We start from the raw sequence: 11,210 nt of genomic DNA, 5'->3' as shown, positions 1-11,210 counted from the left end.
TGTATTTTTAAAATTGATATTTTTAGCTCTTAAAAGTTTCATCATTGATCTAACTTCTTTTATAATGTATACAAGATGATAAAATAAGCCTTTAAATAACAAAAATTTCAGTTCAACAAGTTTAGTTTCTGATTACTTGAATTCGTCTAATTTATCTATAATATTTTAGGGCCAAAAAAAAAATATAATATTCCATTTTATTGATAAAAGTCACATCTACTAAATGTATCCATTTCGACAGAATTCAATAAAATAAAAAATTATATAGTCGATACAAAAAATAACATTTGTAATTAGAATATCTACACACCCAGTGAAATTTTTGAAATTTAAAACAATTGGCATGGGTAACTTTTTAGTGTGTGGTCTATATATTTGGAAGAATTTAAATTCGTGTAAACAAAGACGGTCCAAAGGTTAATAGGTAAAACCAAAGCCCTAAAACAACTCATCATTTCTGAACTAGTCCGAAAGCTCAATTTACTTTAACCTATAATAGAAAATGCTACTTGTAATTAATTTTCTCTTCATTCTATACACAATAATAGTTCTCTCTTTATCTCCTCTCTTATCTCAAGAATCTGAAACCCAACCAACCCAAGAAAAGATGGGGAGAGGGAAGATAGAAATCAAAAGAATAGAAAACACAAACAACAGGCAGGTAACTTATTCCAAGAGAAGGAAAGGGTTGATCAAGAAAGCTAAGGAGATTACTGTTCTATGTGATGCAGCTGTTTCTGTTGTTATCTTTGCTTCTCCTACTAAGCTCTATGAATATTGCAGCCCTTCCACAAAGTATACACATATACATCACACTCATGTTTTTTTAATCTATGCACTTTGTTTAATCTTTTTCATTTTTTTGGACATGTAGCATAACTGAAATGTTAGATCGGTACCACCAGCACTCTGGACAGAGATTGTGGAATCCTGAACATGAGGTATTTTGGACATGACCTCTCTCTCTCTCTCTCTCTCTCTCTCTCTCTCTCTCTCTCTCTCCCCCTCTCTCTCTCTCTCCCTCTCTCTCTCCCTCTCTCTCTCCCTCTCTCTCTCTCTCCTCTCTCTCCCTCTCTCTCCCTAAACCTATTTATATATGTATGTGTATAAATAGAAATCTCTTTCTATCTTTCTTGATGTATGATATATGGATTGTACCCTTTTGTCCAATATTTCTTGACATGATTTCTTGATAGCATGAGATCTATGAAACAGATCTACAAATAGGATGAAGGTTTTTATGTCTCACACTTTAGTTTTAGTAAATTTAGTGTAGTGTTAAAGTACATGTGAAAAAGTATATGCATATGTTACGTTACATCCATCCATCTTACAGATCTGGTACCAGTAAAGCTCCATCTCTTCCATTTTCTTGCAAGCATCTGTAGTTCAACTTTAACTAAATGTATCCCATGTAATGAATATTTATAGTACTTATAGATTTTTAGCATAAAAGAGTGAAATGAAAACAAAGATACAATCTAGTTCTCTAGCTAATTATTTTTATTACTGTAGTTGGTAGGCATATCCATTGTCAAGAAACAATATTGATACATTGTTTTAATTACATGGATCTGTCTTCTTACCCCGGGTTCTCATATTTTTTGTAATGTACTTTATCATCAAATTTTTGATGGCCTAATAGTAAATGTTTTTTTCTTCCTGATTTAAAACTATTTTAAATTTCTTTAGTTGTTTTTTAATTATTTCATGCTCATAATTAAATTGCTAAATAGTATTGAAATTTGAAATGGTACGTTACAGGCTCTCAGCAATGAAATTAAAAGAATTAAGGAAGAGAATGAGAAAATGCAGATTGATCTCAGGTACAAAGCTGCTTATAATTCTTATCATCAGTATATATTTATTTAAAGACGACATCTAACACTAATTAACTTATCATCTGCAAGGCACTTGAATGCTGAAGACATTACTTCCTTGAACATCAAAGAACTCATGACTATCGAAAATGATCTGGAGAATGGGCTGATAAGTATTGGTGAAAAAAGGGTATAATTCTATAATTAGTTAAGCAAATATGATTTTACAATTTTTTTGACTCATGTTCACACATTTGTTATATACAAATATGCATGAATTGATACACTATTGTTTGTAAATTTGTTAATTTGCCTTCCTTCTTCCTATTTTCAGAGGGAGTCGTATAAAAGGATGCAGAAAGATGTAAGCACAATCGGCTTGACGATTAAATTTAAATGGTTCACGATTCTTGATGAGATACCTGTAAATTAATGCTTTGATGAATTTTGTGCAGGGGCAACGTCTGGAGGAGGAGAATATGCATCTACGTTATGTCTATGTATGTTCATAATTAAACTGAGTCTACTGCACGCATGAAGTATTGGTGTTCATAAATATTCACATGATATTCGGTTATGTTTGATATGCAGGAACAGCAGATGGAAGCTATGGCTGGTAAAGTGCGAGACATTGAAAATGGATTTAATCATCTCAAAGTGAATGATCAGTATGAAGCTCAGATGCCCTTTGCCTTCCGCTTGCAGCCAAATCAGCCTAATCTTCATAACCAGATGCTTCTCGACTAAAATTTGCCTTGATTAAAATAATCAGCGAAGCAAGTCCAAGACTGCAAGTTAATACATATAATTAAGTACCTAAATCTCATGATGAGGCAAACTTGCTTCTGTATTGCGTTTAATTAATCATTTATCTGCTGTGCTGTCATATTAATTATCAATATAAAGTAAGAGATATATCATCTCAGCTGGTTCTCTATCAGTTATATAGATATCTAGCTAGTTCCAGGTCTAAAAACGGTTGCAAAAAAGCCAAATAGCTAGTTCCTCATATCATGTATTTCAAACTTATATATTGTTACAAAAGAAACATCGTTTTTCACTAATCAAAATTTACTCATGCGGAAGTTATAACTAGCTAGCTACAGATGTAACGTAAGGATTCAAGTGAGGCCAAAGTTAGAGTTATATAGATATTCTGCACTCAAAAGTTCAGTAGATCTTACCTCTTTAACCAGCAGTTTTAATTCTAATGTAATAGACACGATTTATTGTTATAACATTTGAGTTTTATGTAAGGATTGATTATATTAAAGAATGATATACAGTAGAAAGTATTTGATATTGTAAAGATTCTGATAGGTTCTAAGGGGTTCAATGTTTGACATGACAAATCATTACTAGAAAAATGAAACAGGAGGGACAAAAGAAATAAAATTAGAAGGTGGTTTCAGAAAGTAAAAAAACGTAACTACTAATTTAATTCTTAGTTGGGGATTGGACACTTCTTGTCACATTTTGACTCTTGCACAAGACATTACATTATCTTGTGAACACAATATATATCAGATTTCTGATTTGACGGTTAGGATCTGATCTTTGTACCACTTGTTAGTAACATCACCAATAACCCTAGACAAGACCATCACAAAATTCATGGTCCTAATTATTACAGCAATGCCTTAAATTTCTAACACAAAAACTACATCTGTTTTATCAATGAGATACGCCCTAGATAGTTAAAGTAGCTACTTTTGTAGTATGTATAGGTTCATGATGTTTGTCACATCTCACAATAAAAACCTTAAATTCAGTGACCAAAGATGAAGAAGGTAAGAAACCCAAGGATAAAAAGATGAAACAAAATATGATTAAGCTATGAAACAAAACTTGAACTCGAGGATAATGAGGTGAAACTAGCTAGCTATAGGGTTAAGAGGGTGAAACGAAGTAGTAAAGCACAAAAGAAAACAACAGATTAAACAGTGGAATAGTTTGACTTTGTCAAATACCTAGAAATGAGTCCTTCCTTTTTAACTCTTTGAAAGTTTCTTGTTTTCAAACTATTATTAGAAACTCCACTCTGTAACTTAGCTTTTCATCATTATTATCTTCTTTACTTTATTCTCTTTCTTCTCCCCTATATACATTATTCTAGCAAAGAGAAGTCTATAAACTAAAGAGAAGCCTGAGAGGGAGAGAGAGAGAGGGAGAGATCAGAAAGATGGGGAGAGGTAAGATTGAGATAAAGAGGATTGAGAATTCAACAAACAGGCATGTGACGTATTCAAAGAGAAGACAAGGTCTTTTTAAGAAGGCTAAAGAGATCAATGTTCTTTGTGACGCTAAAGTCTCTGTTGTTATCGTCAATGGTTCTAACAAGATGTTTGAGTTCTGCAGCCCTGACACCAGGTATGTACTATATAATGTTTTTCATGTAATATATAGATCATGTTACTGGATGAAAGAAATATATATTTTGTGGGTTTTGGTATTTTTAGGGTTATTAAAGAAAATGAAAGTTTCTTGATTGTTGCAGTTTAGCTTCGCAGCTGCAAAGCTACCAGGACATATCCAGAACAAAGCTGTGGGATGCAAAGCATGAGGTTGGTTGCTTCTCTGTCTCTCTTTTCCAGTTTCTTTCCTTAGTTGGTTAAAGCATCTGCCATATATTGGGCTTCTCCTTTTGTAAAATGATAATCATTTGTTGCTTAAAATATGTCATGTAACTTCAAACACAAATTTCTATAAACAGATCCACATTTAGCTACCTAGGATTTGCACTTATATATATGTTCTCTTCAAAGATCTCTCTCTCTCTCTCTCTCTCTCTCTCTCCCCCTCCCTCCCTCCCTTCCTCCCTTTCTCGTAGAGAATGAACAGATCTGATAGTACATGCTAGTAGAAATATGTCAGTATATTTTCCTCATTGTTTTTATATCTTCTGGTAAAGTTTTTAAAATTAATTATAGATATTAAAGTGCTATTAATCAAAAAACTTGAAAATTTTAGTTCACGTTACAGATCTGAGCAGAAAATAGCTCTCTAAAATGCCTTCCGTTACAGATATAAATTTGTGTTTTGGTAATATTTTGAATGGATTTGTATGTGTAATTTTAAATCTGTATGATCTATAACACATTCTAGATTCGTATTTAACTAACTCTTTGTTGTTTGTGCGGATAAAATTAGGAACTTTCTAAAGAAATCGAAAGAATCGACAATGAAAATAAGAGCATGCAGATTAGGCTGAGGTAATTAGAATTCTGCACTAATGATGTTGTTTAGCTGTTAATATATGTTTGGGCGTTACTATATAAACTTGATTGTCTAGGCACTTGAATGGGGAAGATGTTACATCTCTGCACTTACCAGAACTGGCTTCCCTCGAAGCTACTCTTGATACTGGCCTTAGGAGAGTTAGAAACTGGAAGGCAAGTCTTTTAAAACATTTACAAGTATTAACAAGCTAGAGTTATTCTTTGTAATCGTAGCTATTATAATGTTTGATTAATTGATCTTCTTATGACATTTTTAGATGGAGGAATTCGACAAGATTGCTCAACGTGTATGTACATGATCAAAAACTTATGTTATTGCAAGTTCAATTTATGCTTTAATTGTATCTAGAAATTTGCTTGTCCTGAAACTAAAATATGTTTAATAAACCAATATTCAATCAGGATCAGGACTTGGAGGATGAAAATAAGCGCCTCAGGTACCTGCTGGTAAGAAGAATACATGCATACCGAATGCCGAATATATGCAGAAATTAGTATTTTGGGAATTAATTTTGTACACTTAGTCTTTTGTATATATTAATGTGAGGATAGTTTGGAAATTAAAGTAGTTTAGTTGTTAATTACAGCAACAACAAGAGATGGGAATGGCGGTTGCAGCAATGGACAGTAATGTGAGAGAATACCAACAACAGCAGATGCCCTTTGCATTCCGTGTGCAGCCCAATCAACCAAATTTACATGAGAGGATGTAATTCATTCATACACCATGCATGCACTACAAGTCCTCTCTTCAACTTAACTCGTGGATGGCTCATGATATCATCTTATTTAAATTTACTATGTTAGCTTTATGTTCCTTCTTTCTGTTTTTGTGATGGAGAAAACCCCAACTTAACTTTATCTGTGGGTCTTTATTTCTAATTTCCATGTACTGCTATGGTATATATGTTGGAAAATGTGGGTATTGAGCCCCACATTGTCAAGTCATTTTGAGCGGTTCTTGAGTGGGTGACGCTTGGAGTATGTTCTCTCCGTGAGAGTTTTCCGAGGCACTTTGAAACACTCAAAATGGTTAAGGGATGAATGAGATGTGATCATCTAAAGTTGCCTTGAAGGTGAAAATATTGTAAATAAACTTGTATCCCACATTAAAATGGAAAAAAGGGTTTCCATTGCTTTATATAGAATAACACTTTAGTAGTATCTAAAAGTGTTACTAAGGTGTTGCTCCATCTTCTATGTGCGCGCGTATGGGGTGCAAATTGTGGAATTTCGAGGGGTAATCCGAGGCTTGCGAAACCTTCGGGCTTGCCCGCGTGTGCGACGTGCGGACACAAATGTAACAGAAAATTGGCCCGAATAATCACAGACTAGTTTTGCTATTTTTCACTGGGCTTGGGCTCTTAAATAAATATTCATTATTCGGTATTTATTTTTATAAATACGAATATGAATTGATTTGACAGTTATAATTTAACGCGTTTTAATTAAATAAGAAAAGTAGTGCACACGTTTCTCTAAGCCTATATATTTTCGTTATAGGATTTAGGGTTAACTCACTAAACATATACAGCCGTCCTCCTAAACACAAACCCTACCTCTCTCTCTGTGATAGTTTCGTACCCGTTCAAACTCGCTGAAGGTGCTCGTTATCCGTAACGCCGTCGCTACCTCGTTTTATCCTGGGAGGTTATCGACTCGCACACACGGTGAGAGGCGAAATAGCTTTAAGGAGACAGTTTCAACTGGAATCGAGGATCTCTCTTCTGTTTATATCATTTCTTTCTCTGTTTGATTTCGTTTACTCACGCACACACTTATTTAATTTATATGTATTAATCGCAGATTGTATTCACAATATATGCACTAGCTTGTAGTAGCTAGTAAGTCGAACTTAATTGAGATTAAAAGTTCAATCGTGTATATTTTCTTTAAACAAAGGTTCATGTATATATGTTGTTGTACTGAATAAAACATAACGGACTTTTTTGTCAGAACATTTCAAGTATTTTTTTTGCCAGAACATTTCAAGTAAATTAAGTAAGAATGAAATAGTACTTGATTGACATCAAATTTAAATTTATATTAATTCTAAATAACAATTATAAGATGTAATATTTTTGTTGAATTAGTATGTTCTCCTCATAGGCATTTTAAGTAAATTCTAGTACTGCCTATAAACAATAGGTTACTTTATATTGTCATATTTCAAGTTGAATGCGTTAGACCTCTCAACGGATTTGATTTGGATCGGTTTTGAATAAGTTCATATTCATTTAAATTTGTTGGATAGGAATCAGAGCGGATCACATTTGGATTTTCGATATCATAATCCATATCCAATATATTAGGGTTTCAAAATATCAAATTGGACCTCCGGATTCATATAATTATACACTACATTTTATGCAAAAAAATTATATTATAGCCAGAAAAATATAATGATTTATCGAACTATGCTGATATAATGGTGTGCACGAGAGATTAAACATGATAAAATAACGTGAAAATACAATAAACAGCTTAAAAGAATAAATATAATGAAACATATTAAGGGTGCTAACTTGCTTCTAACATATTTGGTTTTATATAGTTAAATATAGTTCATATATAAAAAATTTTAACATATAATTTTTATTAGACCTAATTAGGCAAAATTCGTATCCACTTCTTTATGTATCGGATCAGATTATTGTCAAATCAGTTTATTTTTTATGCAATTCATATTCTCTTTTTAAGACTCGGGTCGGACCGGATCGCATGGGATATCCGATCTATTGAGAAGCCTATATGCCATATTCATTTCTAACCATTGCCTTCGCCACTAAAAACTCGCATGTGCGGTTCTTAGGGGGAGGGCTAGTTGGAGTCATCTAACATATATTTGGAGCTATGCTTACAGTTTAAAATTTATCCAATTCAATATATCAATTGTCAATCAACCTTCAGGCCACTTCGATAAAAAATCAGATTATTCTTTATAAATTTTTTATCGCATTATTTATAATAGATTAATATAATTAAAATAATACATTGATTAAATATGACAATGACATAATTTGTGTAATACCCTGCCATGAATTAAAAAGGTTACACCGTATTATGTTGGTGATTGAAGTTGATTAACGTAGCTGGTGGTCAGATCTGATGGGTAGAAATAGTGGCTGGATGTGGCGATTTTTGGTTGCTGGCAGTGATTTATCATTTTTTGGTGGTGATTTTTGATTTGACGGTGGTGATTTTATGTTTGACGGTGGTGACTTTCTAGTGGTCGTCGGAAGTGGTGGTGGCCGAAAATGGTGATCACCGGAGGTGGTAGTTGAATTAGATAGAAGATGATAAAATATTAAAATATTAAATAATAAATGAATGGTGAGAGATGAATATGATTTATTTAAATGAGTGGATATGATTATATCTCATATCTCACACTAGTAGAGGTTCTGGTAAGACCATATATATATATATTCATTTATTTTACTTAATAATCAAATAATCACGTTACTAAGAGTTAAATAAAATGTGGTGGTCATGAGGTGTATACATAAAATTTATGTAGCGGGTAATAATAATAATAATAATAATAATAATAATAATAATAATAATAATAATAGAAATGAGTATTATCATTGATTAACTTGTAAACATATATATAAATTAAACAAATGGTGTGGGAGGATTCGAACCTGAGGCTACTTCCCAAACTAAGCATGGAAAACAAGTGAGAGGGAACAAGGGTTATGTGTAATTGTTGTGCAAGACATGTCTGTACAATAACAAGACTAAGTCACATTGACAACCCTAAGATTAAGTTGTTTAATAATCAATTCTGTATTCGGTAATTGTCACACCCCCAACTTAAACAGCAAAATAAATATAGCTATTACATCATTTTAATGAAGAATACACAACCAAATCCAAGATCTTACAGTTTAGGGTTTGGAACAGCCCAACACTACCAACTATTACATCTGAATACAAATACCGAGTCCTCACACAACTATTATTACATATTCTACCTGTGCTCGAACATAAGCATCAGCATCACAGGTCTTACGGGCAGTCTGCTTGAATCTAACCATATCTGCTAGCTGTAATTTCAGGGTAAAGCAAGAAGTGAGCCGAATGCTCAACAAGTGCTAACAACACAACACAAAACATAAATCGAGATATACTTTTAAGAATGCCAATGGAAAGACATAACTAATGATAACGAGAGATAAAACTATGTGAGATGGCATCATTTTGCTTGTATCAAAACAATTTAAAAAAAAATCATGTCTTAATCAAAATCATTTTATGACGCTACGGATTACAGCCGGTGATCAGCCGCGAAGTAATCCCGAACCTCGCTGGGTTCTAAAACATTAACGGGAATCCCTAGGCAACTTTTAAGCCTAATATAAGTATGGAAAGGACTCGCGTCTCAGTCCAGATCCACTATTCAAGAAAACATTTATCCCCCTTTGGGACTGAAAACCCTTATTTTATTTATTTCAAAAGCTGATGCCGAATTGTAACAAAATCTCTTTTAACAGTACACATTTTTATTAAGGGAATATAGATCAACTCGAAACACGGGAAATATGGTACTAAATCTCAGGGCCATGATTCACAAAACTTTACTCTATTAGGGTAACTAAAAGGTTTTCACATGTCAGAACTTGGACAGGAAAATATGGTGAGACTAATGGATAATATGAAGGGGTAATGCCAAACTGGGCTTAAAGCAATGGTTTCTCGTCAAGGTACAGGTGTTGGATCATTAAGAAGATAAGCTTCACGAATACTATGGGTGTTAAGGTAATGATCTCTAGCTCAGGATGAATGTATATATCAGAATTGTCAAGCTTTAGGATAGGAAAGAGGGTATCAATCAATGAGGAATTAGGTTGGTAAGTTTCTATCTATCAAAGTTCAAGGTAAGGTTCTATAAGGGTTCAAGTATCAGGATGAGATATCAATACTTAGGAATCATCATCATGTTAATCAAAAGGATCAATCAAGTAATATAACAACTCTTTATTTTATCATGGCATTTAATTATCATGAAGAGACTTTTGAACTACTTGCAATACATACTTGAGGGTTCATGGCATCTCTATGTAATTCAAAGATAAGCGAGAGATACGCTTGATTTAAACATATCAAAATGACTCAGGATAATTGCATCGATAAATATGAACTGTTTATAATAAATATGAAGGTCAAGTTGAATCACTTGCCTTGAGATAGGCTGGTCTGGTCTGACTGGTAGGAGCAACTGGAGCTTCACTCGACTTTTATGGCAAGTTTTCCCTCGTCTCGAGATCCTACATAAATAATAATAATCCTCATTATAATATATTCTTACCATCTCAACCTATTTACAACCCGAAATTAAACACAGATGACACTTAGGCCTATATGCACTTAATTTATATCAACCTTTATATTTTAATTGTACACACGTAGCCACATAATCACATATCGTATATTAATACCAAATAACACCATAATGCAACACTAGGCTTGGATGATCTCGACTCACAACTTAAGTCACTTGGTCGCTAAACTAGACAAGATCTTCAAATTTTGGCTTCCTAACTCGATGTGCCTTTCCTAAATTATCCAAAACCTATTGACCCTCACTTGTGCCTTTTGCTCTACTGACCTTATACTATCTTACAACTATGGTGGTCGACCTAATACTCACTTCTAAGTGTTCTAAAACTATGTAATAAGTGAAAGTGCTCACTGGTACAAATTTCAGAATGACAACTATGGTTTCTTGAGTACATTAGACACTCTTAAACTACAAGTTTTCCTTCAAAAATTTTACACAAGACTCTCCTGACCTAAGGGCATCTCAAAAACTTGATGTGGCTCAAGGGCCTGGCTTGGGCCTTCTTGGACCTAAGCTAAAAGTCCAAGGTTCCCCTGTTTTTCTGGGCAGAAAATGCCCTGACTTGAATTAACTTGCGACACATGGTTCTAACTCATATCTTATGAACTATGGTTGGAAAAACTTCTCTGACACTCCCTCTAACTAAGGCCCAATTGGGCCTAATGAGGGCCTACCTATGACATGGTCAAATCTCCCTAATTCTAAGTTGCAACAAAACTGTCCCCTGCTAGACAGATTTTGTTATTCTACTTGTGCACCTAACCAAATGACATGCAAACCTCCAACCAACTCCTAAAACCTTTT

General features: G+C 33.6%; 2 protein-coding genes across 2 annotated transcripts; both read left to right on the top strand.

The window, feature by feature from the left end:
* The first annotated feature begins 515 nt into the window (after positions 1-515).
* On the top strand, positions 516-2,760 carry LOC141712869 (agamous-like MADS-box protein MADS9). Its single transcript, XM_074515973.1, has 7 exons — positions 516-795; positions 875-941; positions 1,765-1,826; positions 1,911-2,010; positions 2,155-2,184; positions 2,276-2,320; positions 2,412-2,760. Exons 1-7 carry the CDS (start codon positions 608-610, stop codon positions 2,565-2,567), a joined length of 648 nt encoding a protein of 215 aa, XP_074372074.1. The 5' UTR covers positions 516-607; the 3' UTR covers positions 2,568-2,760.
* A 1,171-nt stretch (positions 2,761-3,931) lies between these two features.
* On the top strand, positions 3,932-5,920 carry LOC141712870 (floral homeotic protein PMADS 2-like). The gene is made up of 7 exons (XM_074515974.1): positions 3,932-4,190; positions 4,318-4,384; positions 4,971-5,032; positions 5,113-5,212; positions 5,317-5,346; positions 5,462-5,506; positions 5,647-5,920. Exons 1-7 carry the CDS (start codon positions 4,003-4,005, stop codon positions 5,770-5,772), a joined length of 618 nt encoding a protein of 205 aa, XP_074372075.1. The 5' UTR covers positions 3,932-4,002; the 3' UTR covers positions 5,773-5,920.
* Positions 5,921-11,210: the final 5,290 nt, after the last annotated feature.

Source organism: Apium graveolens, chromosome 3 (genome assembly GCF_009905375.1).
Source record: "Apium graveolens cultivar Ventura chromosome 3, ASM990537v1, whole genome shotgun sequence".
NCBI lineage: Eukaryota > Viridiplantae > Streptophyta > Magnoliopsida > Apiales > Apiaceae > Apium > Apium graveolens.
This window is presented reverse-complemented; position numbering and strand designations above follow the sequence as displayed.